Below are 20,459 nucleotides of genomic sequence, written 5' to 3'. Positions count from 1 at the left end.
ACTGGAACTTAACTGTAATAAAAAATTTTATGGAACTCTTCTTAATTTTACTAGAACTAAACTTTTACTTCTATGGAACATAACTTTAATTTGACTGGAACAACTTTTTTTTGACTGGAACATAACTTTGCTTTAAATTCACTGGAACCTAACTTTAATAAACTTATATGGAATTTAACTTTAATTTAACTTATTTGCATTTTCTATACATGATAAAATTTTAAAAATATTTTGATATGTTTTGAACTGTTTAGGAACATTTTCAGTTTCTAATTTTATTAGTATTTTTTTCGATGGATGACAATAAAACTTTATTTATTGGGTAATAAAGTTTGAAAGTTTAATACAAGGCTTCTACTATATTGTTGCAATGATATTTAAATTATTTTTTCTTGTGGTTTGTGTATGTGGATACGTATTCGTAATAAAGATTCAATTTTCGTATATAATATTATATTATAGGCACTCAGAATGTATTCATATGTTTATTTTTAGTTTAGTTGTAGGTATTTAGTAAATAATAATAGGTATACGAAATTGTGTTTTCGAATAATAATTTATTATTTGTATTATTCACAATACATATATATGACAATTAGTTTATATTCTGAAGCTGTTATGTTGTACCAGTTCAAATAGTATGAGGTACCTATCATAATATTTAAACATCGTACAATACATTATTTATACATCAAATCTATAATTTCAATATCTTATTTATTATTTTAAATAAAGCTTATAAAAATAATGTACCTAATATATAATATTATAAAAATATATAATTTTTAATATAAAATTGGTTAGAGGTAAAATTGATGACTTAGGAGTTATGGGTGGCAAGACGACTACATGAATAGGTAGAACAAACTATTGCCCCAATTAGGACTTTCCAGTATTTTTCAGGAATCGACGAAGACTTATTTGTAAACTAAATAAATTGATTTACCAAAAAATGAACCAAAATAATAAATAGAAAAAACTAATTTTGTATTTTAAAAACAGTATTAATTAAACGGCTTTTCAAATAGTTATGAAAAGAAGACATTGGTCTTTATAAGTGTATATTAGTATATAAGTGCATGATGTATTCGATTTCCACATAACCTCCACATACATTTGAAGACGTTAATGTTAAGTTGGTTGCTCCCAAAACTATATCGTTTTATTTTGCTCGAGCTCATGACTGACAAAAAATAAAAAAATAACTTAAACTAATGTTTATATTTGGTCAGCAGTTTTAGTTAAAGTAGTTCTATACTTCTAGAAACGTGATTTTGTATTAAAACTTGAGAATTGAAAATTTAATTCAGTAAAATATAACAAACTAATTTTATCAAATAACAATATAATTATATACTCGTATACAATAGTAATACAATGTAATTACTACCATCGATGAGTTATTACATTTAGGTAAACCGAAAAACAAAGATTTTGAAAAACACCAAACACCTGCGTACCTATCCAATAAAGACGCTGTGTGCCAGTATGGCGTCGTTACAGCACTGGGACGGGGGATTTGGTTTTGCGTAAAAGGGAGAGGAGTACACATTTTCTTATGGAAGGTACAATGGGTGCAAATCGGGTACAAAACAATGAGATATTTTAGGGAGGGTTTTGACGATTTATGGGTGCCAAGAAGAAGCACCTGTAAATAACCTCATAAGGAATATGTTAAATTTTAAAATCTTAGATTTAAAAAAAAAATTTTAGAAATTTCTAATTCTAAATAATTTTCACATTTTCGTGATTTTTACGCCTATTTTGTCAAAATTCAAACTTAAAATGTTTATAAAAAAAATTGTGACTGAATTTTTAATATTTTCCAAATGTCATTGTAACAATATATTAAGAGCCTTGTATTAAATATTCATGCTTTTTTACCAAACAAATAAAATTTTATTGACATTCATAGAAAAATAACTAAAAAAATTGGAAACTTAAAAGGTCCGTTAACAGTTCAAAACAAAATATCTAAATATTTTGAAAATTTTATCGTGTATAGAAAATGTTAATATAAACAACCAGTAATAATTTAAAGTATTTACGGTAATTTTTTTTAGAGCTACACCAAAAACCAAAAACGATTTTGTTGAAAACTGATTTAGCTAAAAAATTCCCAGTTTTCCTTAAATTTTTTTTGTTTTCCCAGGCGCTTTTGAACACTAATGGGAATATAATATTTTGACTTCCGTCTAACCTATTATTTCGACCACTTATCGTGTACACAGACAAAAATAATAAAAATTTTTAAAAACACACATCATTGTAAAATCATTCCGCTCAAAATCTAAAAAAAACTTGGAGATGGATTTTTGTATATAAAAACAAAATTTTGAGGAAGATTGCACTCAACTGGTGAAGCTGTTTTAAACTACTTTAAGCTACCGATCATAATTCTCCAGACATTGGAAAAAGCGAAGAAAAAGAGGCGCAATGGCAATATTTTTTCTATGATGTATTTACTGAGATATAATTGCCTTGATAATATTTCCGTGATGTTTTGACATGGATTCCAAGTGGCAGTAACAATGCTAATTAAAATTCCAAGAAGCTTCACTCAATATTTTGTCACATACATCGGCGTATAATAAAGTTGCTGCATACTGCGCACCTTATATTTATTTAAGACAGAAAATTATGTGTCTATTTTTGGAACTTACCTATAAGATATTTTTGATATACTTTACATCATATTTGTATGTTTTATTTGGTCATTTATTTTAATACATTTGGTAACCTAGTGATTTTATTATATTTATGTAAAACCATGAAGTTATTATATTTTATAGTTGATCTATACCTTATCAAAGTAGTATTTAAAAACGTATAAAATAATACCTAAATAAAACGAACAACCAGATGAACTTTTTCATTTTTTTAAGAACGTGAATAAGTTTAATTTTCAAATAAACTTTTCGAACGCTGCACACATTTTATATGTGTAAATACAATATACATTTCAAATAACGGTTGTGAGGATAGCGTGTGAATAACATTGTATGTTCCTACGATGAACCTAGCTGTGAATAATACATACCTATAGGCTATAAGTGACTACAGATAGGACAAGACCCGTTTGGATGAATTAAAAAAAATATAAACCTATTTGAATCTATTTTTGGAGACTCGTTTAACCAAATAAAAATACAATTTACTCATCGTGATTAAACTCATGCGCACAATAATATATTAAAAATTATAATATTTTGAACTATCAGTGAATAACATTTTATGTCTTGGATATAAATACTATAATATTGGACATTAAGATTTTTGAGTTATGATCCTAAATCATATTTCATTTGTTGTATTCCATTTATAATATACCTACTGTATATCTATATACCATAATACATATACATACTATAAAGTACACAGTATACATGTAATCAGTGACGTCATTTGGACTGATCTAAGTATTCCTAGGTAGTAGGTATACATTTTCGTATTTGTAATTCTATAAATGGTTATTTGGCTTCTTCAATTGGCCTGGAAAATGGATAAGTAATTACTGTATTATATGTCTAATGTATTATTAAGTAAAATATATTTATTATATACTATCTAAATGTATATCTAATGCCTAAAAATAACTAGCAGTAGAGAGATTTTTATAGGTTTAGCGCTTCAGCTCATAATAATTTTTATTATCCACCATAATTAAAAAAACATGCAATAGCAGAAAATTTATTTTTTATTTTTGTACTTTATTTGAATTAAACAATCTATACAAATTTTGTATAATAAGCTTAAGTGTTAATACAAGAAGGTTACTGTCAGAAAGATTTGGTGGAGAAGCCGCCCCCCACTGGCCACACTCCTGGAAAGAAAATGTATTTAATCCAACTGTTTATAATAAAGATTAATATAAAATATATTAAACTATGAAAAAATCAAATAATACTTTCTTGAATAGTCAGAGCTCTTTAATTCCAGCTTTCATATTGGCAAATACTTTGATTGAAAATGACCTCTCTGATCTCCGATGAACAAATGTTTGTGGGACAGCAGAAGAAAATCCTTAAGAGGATTTCAGCACACTATTTTGTTTTCACTATCGCTGACCCATGCGCGCAACATGCCAACTTGGTAAATTTTAGTTTAGCAGAACCAACCCATTGTTTTGTATTAGTTTTAGCTTTAAAGTGAATTGCCCTGTTATCAACATTTAAGCTAAGAACATTGTCTGTGTTTGTAATACAAACTTTATACGATAATTTATAAACTCATAACTTGTATAAAAATTGAAATATCATAAAAAAAACTAATGTGAAAACACGTCACACGTGTATAATGTTCTACAGATAATGTTCTCAAATTTAACTTTGATAATAGTGACCTCATTTTTAGTATACTGCAGCAAACATCACAATTAATATAGGTAGGTTCTGCTGTACGAAAATTATCCATGTTGCGCGTATAGGTCAGAGAGAGAAAACCAATAGTGTGCTGATATCCTCTTAAGGCAATTTAAACATATTATGGATATAAATCTATTCACATTCGGCATTCATAATAATAATTGTGGAATACATTTTAATTATTGTATCAGAGACTTCTTCATCAATAGGCGGCAATGCCAATAAAAATGACTAAAATTCTTCACAAAATGCATAAGCGAGATCTTCTTTGTATAGTAGTTCTCAAGTTTTATATTGAGATTCCTCGATTTTTAGGATGATAATCGATTAGGTATGAAAATGTGTGATTTTCTGACATGATAACGCATGTTGTTATTGCGTCATCGTATTAATTATAATCACAAGAGACCTTCACGACTTTCTCACTGCAAAGATGACATGTTCCCGACCTAGGATACTGTTTTAGATCGAGTTACACGGACAGCCAGTATCAATCATAAAACAAGAAGTCGTTGTGGAGCACTCGCATGCACACGACTGTGTTATCTGCCACCCATAGCGCATAACACGCCCTTAAGGTGCAAACTCCATAACGCCGCAATAACATAAATTTAGAATATAGCAAAGACATTTTATTCTGCCTCATTAATATGTCACTGGCGGTAGGTGCTAACTAGATAATACATACAATTCACACATAATCTAATATATAGTTCAATACATACAAAATATATCCCAATTCCCAAAAATATAATATTAGGTATAATATATAGTTGCATCTATATGGAGTACAATGTATACACCGTCCAACCAAAATGCATGCATACCTATTGTGTAAATCATTGGCCGTGAATCTTTTACACGAACCGACAATAATCAGCAAATAATACTTGATATTAAATAATTATCATTATAGAATTATAAATTCCAATATAGAGGCATATAAAATCGTCAAAAACCACGTTATTCTTCAAGCATTCTACCATATGGAGTTTACTTCGGGTTTTTCAAGTCTACCTATATTATAATACTAGCTGTATAGCCCAACTTGACCTTTGAAAAAATATAAAAATATATATAGCGCTATATATAGGTGTATCTTGGTATTGGTGTTCCTCGGTTAATGTGCAAATCGACGTCAGCTGTATACCTGTATGTGTACCTACTCTATCGCTTTGTGAATTAATTCGACTGAGATGGACCATTTGCCTGTGGTGGATTTGATATGGCACTTTGTGTATTACTATGGTTCAAACTATTCTTGAAACTTACCTGATATCTCTATAAGAAGAATTTGAAATTTTCATCAAAATTGGTCTAGTAGTTTTTAAGTTTATTAAAGTATACATTTAACTCTCGTATTTGTTTTAAGATATAATTTGTTTATTCTAGCCCATTAACGAGACAATGAATGTTTTTATCTCATATGCCCTAGTGACCAAAGACAACCATTTAAAAATAAAAAATTTGATTTCCATTGTGAATCTTCAAATCATTGCGTGAGCACCTCTTAAAAATAAAAATGTTGGGAAGTCCTTTCTTAGTGGCTAGTGTACATGGTGGTACGAAGGTACCATGGAAATTTCAAGTTTCTATAGCTATCATATATTTTAGGCTCTGTCTTGATCAGTCAGTCAGACAATCTATATACTTCAGGACGACCATATACATAAATGTAATAAATACAAAAAATTTTAATTTATTTCTAAATAATAGTAGTAAATGGGTATAAACAGCTATTTATTCCAACGAGGAAGCCATGAATAATATATAGGTGACTTTGTGCATCCTACCTTGACGTGTAGTCGCGTAGGCAATATGCTCGGGAAATGGACGGCACGTGTCATCGGAGGTGATCAAGTAAAATTTTGCCGAGCACAACATTATTTAAGATATTATACCTACCTGTGACCTGCCCTACTTATAAATATTATTTGTAAAATATACACAATCGGTTACACAAAAACTTTAAAATTTAACTTTAAAACTTTGTATTTTTTTAATACCCAAAGTAACAAACATTATTATAATTCAAACATTTTTATTGCTTCGAAAGATTAATGACACACACACACACGCACACACACACAGAATACATTGTAAAACGGATACATTCATTGCTTCGCTCGGAATCTCAATTCTGAAATATATATTTTGATTTTACAAAAAATAATGATCGTAAAAATGTTATGAAAACTAAAAAGCTAATAAAAATAATAATTTGTCATGATAATAATATTATTTGATGAGGTCCCTAATAATTTGTTGTGTCTCCCCCCTCCAAAAAGGTAAATAGTATTGCTGCACTGGATATATTGGTTTACCCCCTAATATTATAATATATAATGTATAAAGGTATATAGGTACTATTGTAACAATTATTTTTCAATATGATTTTTTTCTAACTGGTCCAAACGTACATTACCGCTCTTGGCTGATAATACTCAGAAACAGGCGACGCGGTGTGCCATCGAACCGTTAATGAAAAAAAAATCATGTCTTTTGAGTAGTGACTCGTCGTTTTTTATTCGGAATTCATGGGTACATCCATATGGTACTTAATTACTTTAATATTATACACGCACTAAAGAAAATGGAAAATTTTCAAAAACTGATCAAACTATAATGAACTTTAGCCTATTTTTATTTGGTGCGAAAGTCTATCAATATGGTCCTATTGACACTATATTGACAGCACAGTCATCACACATTCGCACACCACTTATTTTCCTATACCATCGTAAAAATCAGACGTCGTTGGACCGTATTCCCTTCGGGGCGACGATGAACAGAAATTTATTTTTACACGACTTCTTATATTATAGAAGTTTCTCTTTCTCTTGCACCCGTGTGAGATTTTGTTCTCATCTTGTATACATCGATACGTCTCGATAATAATGTTGTGTTAATCTTAAATTGCGATGCGGTGCCCCACCACTGCGCGACTTTGTGTAGGTACAATTTATTTATTTACAGGTAAGAGTTCTTAAAATAACATAACAGAATATTATATCATAAAGGTGAGTCCAGATGGAGCAGCTTTTGCCGAGCGTATGACATGAGTGTGTCGTGAATGCAATTTCGGCTAATATAATTATGTTAAATTATACGTCTGCAGGGTACACGCATCGATGAATGGGTACTTACTATACCTAGAAATCTGTCGAACCAATAATTTCCATTTCGTCAAGTGTATCTCAATTAAATCTAAAATCTTGAGTTTATTATGAATCGCCAATAATTTCGCATTCAGACTTTATATATTACGGAATTAATGATAATCGCACAGGAGTGGTAATTTCCGTAACTTTAATATTATTATACATTTATACCTATATAAGTATATGGTATCAATAGTTTTCGAAATGTTAATAAAATAATATGTTCAATGTCGTCAAACAAAAGCCACGTGCGCAGACGGCACGTGCAGTTATTGTCGCGCACAACTGTATTGTATTACGTGTGATATCGTAAAATAAAAAATACCGAGTGCAACTATATCAATATTATTATTTACCTATACAACCTACCTATACTGTCGATACAGGTCGGAGGTTTATTTGCTCACAGCAGAGACGATTATTTCCACGACTAACTATCAAAACAATTCGAAGCGCAGCCATTTTTGTGTTTAATATTGCAATATTCAATATTGCACGGGAAAATATTATTTTCGATTTTTTTTTCATTAAATCGTGTCGGTATGTGTAAATCACAAATTCGTAAGTTGAAAACCGTTTTCCTAGACTTTTTGATCATCCAAAATAAGTTTTCGAGCCGATCGTTGAGTATATTAAATTTTTTTAATAGTTGTTATACATATAAATTATAATTAACATAATATGTACCTATATTATACATTATGAAAAACACTTCAAAATATTGTTTAATATGTATGGTATGAAGATTTTTGGCGCGAGCCGATGTTGAGTAATATTTAGCCATCACATAGAGCAATATATACCATTGTTTCGTCTCGATCCGACGCTGGACACAATTATTTGTGACTATAGATACAATAGTGGACGCGTATGGTGGACCAACCTAACCTACTGCGTGTAGATAATACCATTGGTTATCAATACTGGGTACTACGTGGTATAGGTTCAGAATTTTTCCATACCGACCGTATAGTATAGATTAATAATATCATCATATCATACCGTAGCTATGAATAACTGCGTATGCGTATATTATATTATGGTTTCGCCTCCATGATGGAAATTCAGTCGTCCACCACGAGTGTGCACGCGTTAATGTTATGCGCGTACAATGTATTATAATAAGTAATAACATAGATTGTTATAATATATTATATTGTGCATATATCTGTACTGTGCGCCAGTCGTTGTCGTCCAATCGGGCGGGGGCCATCTCCGCTGGCGGCGCCCCTCGATATTATCGCGCGCGCGCGTACAGTCTGTTCTCACGACCGTCGTATGCAGGTACCTACCTATATATTATATTATAATATATTATAATGATAATATATACCTCTATTCCTATTATATTATATTATATTGTATGCGCGTCATTTTGAATAAAATAAAAAAACTGCGCACACTGTACGACGTCCACGATATTATTCATATTGTGCGCGTGTGTGCACGGCACTGTCGTATAGGTACCTATAGACTATTGTGGCAGATAAACAGCTATATACGTAATATTATTATTACTACTATACGCGGGGTAAAGTAAAATATAATAATAATAATAATAATAATAACGACGAAATAGCAGTATGGACGTCACGGGGAGGCGGCGTGACGGGCCGGTGGAAAGGGAAGCACAGCGCGGTCGTAGTATTTACATATATATATTATATATACAAACATATACATATATATATATTATGTGCGCACATATACAGCGCGTACCTATATAACAATAGTGGAAAACAATGGCGACACACACACACACACGCGCGCGCTCACGCCGCCGGGACCCTTCTGCTCGTCGTAAACAACAATAACGAATATTATAATGCCGCTCGCGCATATATATGTTATATATGTGTGTGTGTGTGTGTGTGTGTGTGTGTGTGTGTATAAAATATATACAGCGGCGTGCGTATTGTATATGCGTATAATCGTGTGCGGATATCATCTACGGGACTGCCGGCCATTCGTTGTTGTCACAAACGCGATAGATATACATATAATAATATATATAATATATGCCGGGTCTCTTCTTTTTTTATTTTTTTCATCTTTTTCTCCGGTCGCGCGCGCGCGCGCGTGTGTGTGTGTACGCGTTCTCTCCTGTAAACCGTATACTCGTACACACACACACACTCACACACTCACGCTACACACATAATATGACCGCGCGAGTGTATAGGAATTTCCCATTGTTGGAGGTGCGTATATATATCGTATGGTCGTATAATATGTATCCTGCTGTACCTACCGCGCCGCCCCGGGTATATAATAATATAAAGTCGGAGGTCGTGAACGCGCCACCGACCGACCGCGGTTGCTGCAGTTGGTCCACATTTGCATAGAATGTATACACCGTGAGTGTGTGTGTGTGTGTGTTGTTTGCACGGGCGGAAAACGTGAGCCCGCGTCGTCGTATATAGCCGGCCGAGGCTGTGCGCACGCGTACACGCGTCCGTGTACCTATATATGTCTACCCGTGTATATATATATATATTATGTGTGTGCGTTAAGTTTTTCTCCGGGTCTTTGTGCGCCAGCAGATTTTCTTCTTTTTTTACCCTCCCCCCCCCCTCCGGGACGACGTTTTGTTTCGCCTGCGACGACCACACGACGACCACGTCGTTCCTTCTCGTTTTTACGACGACTACAATATTATATGTTATTATAATATATTATACGCAGTCTGCAGGTAGGTAGGTGGGTGGGTGGGTACCGCGAGTACACGCCGCCGCCGTGAAAAACCTATTGTCGTATAAACATACGTTTTTTTGCGTTTGTTTTGGTTTTCTGTTGAGGGGTTCGCGTCTGCAGTGCGATGCGACGAGATAAAGTTTCGCGTTTATATTTATTTCCTTGCCTGATACAGGTCCGTTGTGGGAATGTATCGTGACGTATAGCTGTTCACATCTCGTCATGACGTTCCATATATTATTGCCAATAGGTACCGCTATACGCTCGTATTGGTTTCGCTTCAGTTCGTAATATTTATACCATGGTATGTATATATAGTCAATTCAAATATACTACAGTGTAATATGATATAATATCAGCGAAACCTATTGTTACCACACATTTTGACAAAAAGTGTAGCCCAAGAATAAATAACGATACATTTTTATAAATTATTAAAATGTCACCACAATGTTTTTTTTATTTAAGAGAAATGTACATGTTTTACAAAGTAGGTAGGTATATTATGTATAGACACAAGGGAAGTAAGGACAACATCGATTTATACAAGTTACGCTTATTAAGTATGTATTCATATATATATACATTTATATATTATATACTACTCTCGAACATTGTTACTAAAGACTAATAGTATTTTTTTTCTCTCATTATTTTTTTTTCAAACCGTTATACTTTCAACAATATAAATATTTAATTAAAAAAAAAAAAAAAACAACAACTTAAGTTACTTATAAATGTTTTGAAAATATTGCACGTATACAAAACTGGCTCATCGCTGTTCGCTCATATTTTTTTTTTTATATAAACACCCACGTTTATAATATATTATTATATCATTACTTTATTCGTAATCCCCCCTATATACACGCACACACACACACACGCACACACACACACACACACACACACGAGTTACGTATAATATACTATAATATTTCTTTATACAATAATATGATAATAATATATACTTTGATAGAGGAAACGATAATATTATTATATTATATTATTGTTTGTGTAGTAGTCGTGGTTCTCTAAGAGCCGCATTCCATCGGCGACGATGTGCTCAAATAGCTTCTGGGGCTCATCTGCATAGCGTGGTGCTGTTGTTGCTGCTGCTGCTGCTGCTGCTGGTGGAACATAACCGCTTCGATGCCGGTCGAGCCCGTAGAGCTTTCCGAACAGCTTTTGTCGGGTTTTATGGACGGCGGCGCCAACGATCCCAGACCGCCGTCTTGTTTGGTGGCCGTCCGCCTGTACTTGGCTCGAGCGTTTTGGAACCAAACCTGTAACACACAACCGTATAATTTAAAATAATATATTGTATGAGTAAATTATAACAATAAAATATAATATTGTAAGCATTCGTATGGTGCGAATATTATACGGTAACGCACGCGCCGTATTGTATATTATTGCATATTGTCGTACACTCGTACGATAATATGCGGTGGTGAAAACTATATAATATAAAAGCGATTGCGAAAACCCTTAGCGCATGGAAAAATAACAATAACGTACATGACGGCGCGTACACTGCGAGTCACGCGATCGCGTGCGCTTAACGACGATAAATAGTTTTGTCCACTTGTAAGAAAATTAATTCAATTTATTTTCCAAACCCCTAAACGACGGCACGGGTTTTTGTCCGACCGCTGCACCGACTAAAATCCGACAACGCTCGCGTAATTGCCGGCGATAAAACAATATTCCACACGGAATAAACCTACACATATTATTATAATAGGTATATTATATTGTACGTACAACGCCGCTGTTTTGACACACACGTAATAATAATTATTATGTATTTGTGTTACAATCACATAGTATACGATCGGAATACACCACTACACGTCGTCGTCGTTCGTTTTATGGTGTGACACATGTGCACACCGCACACCACAAGTGGCCTTGTGAACACAAAATCGCCATGATCTCATCAACGTCAATACACCGTGTTAGTCGTTATATTTATAATCGTATAAATAATATCATAGCGTACGCACACGAAATAACACGTATATTTATACATTGTGAGTGTAAAAATATTATGTAAGTACCTACATGGGATATTACACGCGCACCGGAAAAGCGTCGTTTCCTTACGTTATACTTTCCTTCGCACACGCCACCGGATGTATCTCATCATCTTGGGCGATCGACGCCGCGAATAAACCGTGTCGAAATCGACGGTTTTTTTTTTTTTTTTGTCGGTTTTTAGTGTCTATTCATTTCTGTAGTTCAGCTCGCCTCTCGGGTGTACGAAAATAAACGCGCCGCGGGTGTATCTGTAATGTCACAAAAGTCGTGACTGCCGTTCGTATAAAGCGGGATAACCGTCAAAAGTGCACGGGGTCGACGATAAATCATCGGCCGGTTTTCAGTCAAAAACGACAATTTGTTTTCGTAGCTCAGCCTCCTCTCCCCCCCCCCCCCCCCCAAACCTCCATTCTACTTTAAATAAACGCGGCGTACGAGCGTATATGGTAAACTAGCATATATATATATATATATATAGGTGCATACAGATTTCACAACAACCTAAGCCTTTGTTTCGGAGGCGGCTGTGGCGGCGGTTTGTAGATTAATTGACGTTCATCGCGCGGTCGGTTACGCGGCGGTCTCATCAATCTTATCGGGTGCTTGGGCGGAAGCCAAAAGATCTCGCTGGGAGGGGCAAGTGTATAGATACCTACACACGAGCACACAGCGGAATGGAAGCGGGGAGAGAAACGCGTAAAACGGCAACGAGGATTATACGTGGTATGTAATATACTGCAGCGGCGGCGGGACGGAAAACCGATTGAAAGGAAAGAAGAAAATGGCCGGAGTGGAGGGCGTAGGGTCGAAACATATATGAAAACTGGGCGCGAAGTATATAATTAGTGTCTCGTCGACGGCGGGCAGCTGCGATCATATATTTTTAAATCTCGGCTGTCGCCCGAAAATAACGCGTGGGATATCGCTTATAGTAACTGCTGCAACAGTGCTGTACGGAAATCCGATGCTCGCTCTGAACAACACGGAACAAACGGACCTGTATACAGTCGAAAAATTGGCCCGGAAACCGTGTAGGTAGGTGACGCATATTATTTGTCTGTTAATCGTGTAGCCGAGCGCGTTGTCCAAACAACAGATTTATAATAACAGACGAAACGCAAGGTTGAAGATGTGTTAAGTATTAATGTATTATAATATACGTAGATACTAAACGGTGATCGTCGAATAGTATTATATACCCGCTCGGTAAGACGCACCTACAACAAAATTGTTATAGCCATTTGTTATTTTATCATCATATCTGATTTATTACCTACCTATTCACAAAAACCAATATTGTGAAATATTATAAATACCTAATATCAATCATCTGTACAGAACAACATAGATATGTGCGGGTATTCTACGAGGTGGTTAGTATTATGACGTGTCGTGCCGCGTGTGTCTACTTAGCGTACCTACCGTCATTTTTCGAGTTTTTTGTTTGCTCAGGATTTTGCAAGTTCATTGCAATTTATAATGAAAATAGCATTTATCATTACATTGTGGATAACCGAGATAGAGATTCAAGATACAAGGCTGTTAATCCCTGTATAATATTTCACGAAATGCGAAACCAGGCTCTACAAATTATTCCGACCAATGGGGAGCATAATAATTAATATAATAGGTACACTAAATAACAATTACAACTCTGAAAATTTTATTGGTCCCAATACTAAAAAAACCCAAACTCAAAACATTGTAACGAATTATGGCGGCACGTACAAATCGAATATAGGGAGAAAAACGAATGTGCAATTCTTGTGGAACTGTACCCCGTCAACCACATAATTACCGAATGCCTCCAATGCGTAAACGAACTCAGCAGCCTCAATATACCCAACACCCTAGATGCAGCACTCGGGCCTGACACGGATACCACTACGCAAATTTTAAAGTTCTTAAACAAAACCAAATTGAACAACCTAATTTAACAAGCAAACAGAATTGAAACTATAATGGCCATTGTCACCATTAAGAACAATAAAAAAAAAATTGAATGCGCAATAAAGACGAGAGGTGCTATAAATATGCAATAAATACATTTAAAAGAAAGACACATGAAGGAATAATGCAGGTGGACATCTATAAATCCTACACTATAATTCGTTATTGAATGGTTTTTACGGTCTACATCTAAGTTTTACTTCACTGCTGAACAATTCGTTAATAAACAAATTGGTGACAGACACACATTTTCCTGCAGAAAAATTGTGATGTATTTTTGATATTATTCTGTTTAGAATTATATTTCTGTTTCCAGTCCATTATATTATCTTAGTCCGTGGTTTAAATATATATATAGCTGATTATTAAAGACAGGTCGCACATCCAGTGTAGGTACATATATTATATTTCCGAGTATATGTTAGACGAGTATACCGATATCATAACTATATAATATCATCATCGTTCTCGCAGGGCTATGTCGTGCGCGGCTATATACCTTTGCGATCGGGAAAAAGAAACATCGGCGGAGTATAATATCTATTTCGGTTAACCGACTGCGCGCGCATAGTATACATATACAGTTATTATTATAATTATGAATTATTATAATAAAACATATTTACACAAGAGCAGATAGGGCGTGATAAAAACCGTCACGGCCGTCGATCGCATACGCGCTAATTAACGGAGCTTTATTTCAGCGGCGGCCGCCACGCCGTTGCGGTAGTCACGCGGAACACGCGGCCGCGACCCTTTTCGGCTGTGTTGCAGCGGCGATGTCGCGGCGAGCGCGCGCGCGATAATAATAATATATCACATACGTCGTGCACGCCGCCGCCGCCATGCGCGTTTTTTCGTCGACCGTTTTAACGCGACACGCCTAATTGCCGGCGGCCGAATATCATCTCTCGCGGCGGTCCCTTTGCAGCGTCTCCTTTGGGCCCCGACGGCGGTCGACCGCGGACGGAAATAGCGCACCTCCCGGGGATCCATGTGGCGTAACGCTGCCGCGACCGTCCGTCTAACTCCGGTGCAGTGCGATAGAGGCGTTTCCCGCACTTGCGTACACCCGCGGAATATTCAAATAATGTTTTAATAACACGATATGATTAATATAATATTATCCTCTTGGCAACCTGCGTGTATTTCTGAGACAGCTGTTTTTCCGGTATGACCCTCGATTTTTGGGATCGCGGTTAGCCCCGTTGGCAAAACCACGGTCTTGTTGCCATCTCTCTGAGAGATCAACTCCTAAACTATTGTAGGAATCGCAGTTCAAAAGTAATCCATTGCGCGATACCCTGTAGCCGGCAGGGGTGGTCCTAGTCTGCGCACATTTACTAAAACTAAGACTCGTCTGCGCACAGATCATTTATCGTAGGTACGACTCGCACAGATTGCATTTACAATGCGATACAGTAGAATTATCCTTTGCATTATTAAAATGCCTATGAAGTGCTTCAGCCCCGTCCTTTGTGCTTGCCGGTTGTCCGCATCGTTCGGTTTACCCCTCTCCCCACTGGGATGGGTTGAAGTTTGAACTATGGGTAAAATATATACGATGCAAAAACATAATCAGAGAAGTACAATCCATCGGGTACATCAATAGCTATTACATTTCCAAAATACTATACATCTATTTCTGCAGCAGATAAACATACCTATATTGCAAACCGAAAAAATATTTAAACCTACCATTAGGAATTATTATTGTTATATCCAACAACAACTGACCACCAGCTATCTACCTATAGGTCTATCTAAGTCATACGATTTTTGCTTTGAACTATATACACCTAAAAATTATAATACATATTATATATACCTATGCAAAATGACTGTAAATGTGCCGCCATTACTAATATGCGTGTACAGACACTGCGAAGAACATTGTTGACGAATGGCAAGCGACAATTTGTTTGTTAAGAAATTTCCCACGACGAGCAAATAGATAGCCGCTACTGTAGTACGCTAATTGTTACACCGTGTGTTTTTCTCGAGGGTAGAATTATAAAATACCGACCAAACTAATTATTACTAACAATGTCGTAATTGTTTTTAATAATTATACTCTGAGCTTCGTGTAAACAACGTGCCGGCCGTTTTTATGCGGAATTTATGAGAAAACAAAATCCCAGATATTATAACCTAAATACCCGTGACCCTGTCCCGTCTACAAATTCACACATTGCACTATATTCGTAATCGACTGGTAAATTATTATTTAATTTGGCAGTAAAAATAACCGGTTTAATTGATCAAATCGGATAGGTACCAAGTGCATGGGACTATGGGAGCAGTATAATATGTAGAATGTTGATATGTATTGTAGCTATAGTGTAGGTACATAGTTTTAACTATGCGTGTTAAAAATCGTTGTTTTATTTTAAATTTAAATATTCTTCTAAGATAAATAGATGATCATTGAAAACTGCACACACGAATTTTAGAGCACCATTCCGGGTCATCGGTACGAGCAATAGGAGATGAATAAGGTTTACAATAATCGTAGTGTATACCCACGTGATGGATATAAATTATTATCCCGGTCTAACATGCGCAGCGAATGTTATATAGGTATAATACATTACAATTGTTCCCACCTGGATATGCCAATCGCGTAAGTGTATTGCGCACTGTTGGCGGGGGGAGGAATGAGAGAAAAACGGTAAGATATCGAATACGGCGGCTGGAGAAAAAGAGAGGACAAAAGAAACGGAGCGAAAAACGATCGTTCTCCTTTAGGAATGGTGACGGACGGCCATTACCGTTTGCGCGCGGTGTGTAAAACTCGGACCCCGGCAGGTAATTGTGACAAATTACGAGAGCATGCGAAATCGGTTGGCCATCGGCATCAAAGCGCCGCCGACCGCAGCAAACATGCCGCCGTCTCCGTCCGTGATGACGACGACGACGATGACGGTCTTGGAGAGGAAAAAAAACTCATATTGCTGCGCGGCGCAGAGACGGCAGCGACCGTGTGTGTGTATCTACTATAATATCTTATAGAAGGGATGTGTGCAAAGAACGACAAAAAAAAAAAAAAACAACGATTCCCGACCGAGAAAAATAGCGTACGGACGACGTAGAGAAAAAAAATAGCGAAATACACATAGTACAATATATATATATATATATACGCATAAAGGCAGATATACGCGAACAGAATGTTAAACGGCCATCAAACGGGTTTGCACTATTAATATGTCGTCTCTTCGCTCTCTCCGTCCATCTCTCTCTCAGTCACACACGCGCACACACACTGTTCACTGCTCTATGAGAATAGTGCGGCGGCGGACCATGGTGCTGGTATATATTATTATTATTATTATTATTATATACGGGAGGATGGCCGCCGCTGAATTGTTCATTGTTTTCAAACAACGCGTATTGATAAATGGATATTTCGTATCTTCTTTTTTATTATTATTATTTTTTTGTTGTACAATGTATAATGTATATTATTATATGTATTTTCATGCTCGTGTGTCGTTTGTGCGTACACCTCTCTTGCGCATCGTCCGCCGCCGCGGCCATAGTCGCGTCCTACGCCCGCCGCACTGCCACCGCCCCGAGGACGAGATGGGTTTGTGAGCGTATAATATACGGCACGACGGCAGCAGAAGAAAATGCGGCGAAGCACCTGCCATTTTCTATATGTACACGGAACGTATATACATCGGCAAACCAGTTGCGCGTACTATACATACAATGTTGTGTCCGTGTGTGTGAGTATAAACATCGACCGTCGAGGGAAAGTTTTTTTATTTCATATTTTTCTCTCCCGTTTTGTACATGATATATATATATATATATATTGTATATACTCGGGAAACGTTATATACGATGCGAATTCGTCTGCAGCGCGCCGCCGCCACCGCAGCGGGGCGGCAAAGAAGAAGCGAAGACAGTGCTTTGTCGGTCCGGGAAAAAAAATATACCGTTTTATACGCGGTCTTACCAAAGTGTATATAATATGCCTACTATATATATATACATGACGCACATAAAACAATATGACGTAGACGCGTAATTCGACCGTAGACCGCTAAATTTATATGTATATATATATATATGTGAACATTTTACTGCATATTACGATATAGTGTAACGATACTATAAGGACATAACATAAGCAGCAGCATAGTGTATATTAGAGTCACGTTTGCAAGGCTATTTTTTATCCGTCAATGACACATGCCTCCGTCAAAACATTACAATATCGTTGGATAAACAATATTTTTTTCGAGACTCAACTTTCATCACCCGCTATATTGTTGTTATAAGACACGACTTCGTTATTGTAATCATAAAACTGTGTTATAGGTACTTAGGTATATTATAAAATATATAACAAATGAATTATACATGTATAAAATATATTATATATGATTTTTTGATTACAATACACCGCTTCGTTCGATACGTATTAACATGTATTATTGTATTATTATTATTATTACTTAATATACGAGTATAATATAGGTTTACTCGCGCATGAATCGCATACGCAATTGCGACGCGTGCATAACGGAAACGATTCGACTTTGCGGCGCTGGCGGAGATCAACACAATTATTATTATATTATACTATCGAAATCGTGTAAAGCAAACGCCGTTGATTCGACGTGCCGGGGCTAAGGTGATATTGTTGTGTTGCGTGCCATATATTATAATAATAATATGTTATAAATATATATACATCGACGCGCGAGTATAGCTGTGTATAGGTATTATACCTACGTGTATTGTATATAATATATTATTGTAATTTATAATACACGTCTGCGGCGAAATAGTTTTTGTTTTGATTTACGAACCGCCGAAAAATTTATGTGACGCGCTCGTTTAATAAGGTACTGGACAGTGAGCTTTTGGGTCTTTGAAACGCAGCCGGCGACGAGTCTGCAGCGTGTCGGTAAATCTGTCGTCGGCGCTTAAAACTACTGCGAGAGACCGAACCAATTATTATTGTTTCCTCTCTGTACACGGCCGATGTCAGACGCGTTATTTGTCAAAGTTCGTGTAATTATTCATCTGGTCGGTGTTTGAAAATCTATATAGGCATTGAGCACGCGCACTGCACGCTGTAGGTACATCGAAATACTTGGCCGCGATGTGTTAACGTTTTGTCAGATTCCAAATACGAATTTATTATTTAACATTATAATGCGTGTCTGCGTGATGTATTGCACTTAAAAAGTATATGTGCACATCGCGGTAAACAATATACCCTCTATTTTTCTATACACATAATTTTAAATTAACGTTGAAGTGGACATCATTATTATTATTTTTTGAAACGGAAAAAAGTACAAATTGTACACAGGTAAAACGCATTTCTTCTTTTTATGTGCAATAAAAAATATACATGTAAATACGAGGATCACACATAAAGTCCATCAATAACTTTAACGCTTAATGAAAAAAATTGTGCATATATACACTGTATATATTAAAATATTTCACCGGTAGTAGGGTAATAATACTGTATGTTCATATAATCTATTATATATATACAGATTTATGTATAATATTCATATACAATGTATATATTGTAGATGAGTGTATACATAGTAGTATAAAATGAAGATCTGTCGGAAACAAGAGAAATAAACATAAAGGTTTATGACGTGTTAACTCTGCGATGACGGTCGTATAATATTAATTATGTATTTATACCGTACGCATATAATATGTATATTATGTAATCACGATAAGATTTTTACTATTGATTTTTTTGATTTTTTTTTTACCGGAATGTTTTTAGATGAGACAGGTACAGTAAATTAGACATTTATTATACAGTAAATAAACGAGAGTCAGCTATTCATATGAATAAACTCTTGGTAACCAAATGTTTTTCGAAAACCCACCACAGTTATAATGTATGTAGATACGTATAAGAATTATAAATATAATAAAAATATAATATAATATACCTATTTATTATAGCGCGATGTAATATAGAAAAGTCATCATTCGAATGGTCGCCGCAAAAAGCGATATCTTTTTAAAAATGGTTTGTCATCTAGGCACACGGTTAAGTGCACATAACATTAAACAAACACACATATTATAATAATATTATGTATAGTATATAATAGGTACGAATAACGTATATACGAAATGGCCACAATTGCAAATGGATTTAAACACGCGAATCCCATAAATCGTCAATACTGTGGCGGACCGTATACAGCGTATAATATGTATATAATATAATATATTACAGTGGTACACC

At 35.3% G+C, this 20,459-nt stretch overlaps 1 protein-coding gene across 2 annotated transcripts in view; it reads right to left on the bottom strand.

Annotated features, from left to right (window-relative positions):
* Positions 1–10,650: 10,650 nt before the first annotated feature.
* Positions 10,651–20,459, bottom strand: part of LOC132938065 (LIM/homeobox protein Lhx2-like) — a 60,393-nt gene continuing 50,584 nt past the window's right edge. For both annotated transcript variants that reach the window (XM_061004731.1, XM_061004732.1), the window contains exon 6: positions 10,651–11,505. In XM_061004731.1, the coding sequence (XP_060860714.1) occupies positions 11,254–11,505 (252 nt within the window). In that variant the 3' untranslated portion in view covers positions 10,651–11,253. The remainder of the gene's footprint in view (positions 11,506–20,459) is intronic.

The sequence above is a fragment of the Metopolophium dirhodum genome, chromosome 2 (genome assembly GCF_019925205.1).
Source record: "Metopolophium dirhodum isolate CAU chromosome 2, ASM1992520v1, whole genome shotgun sequence".
NCBI classification, from domain to species: domain Eukaryota; kingdom Metazoa; phylum Arthropoda; class Insecta; order Hemiptera; family Aphididae; genus Metopolophium; species Metopolophium dirhodum.
This window is presented reverse-complemented; position numbering and strand designations above follow the sequence as displayed.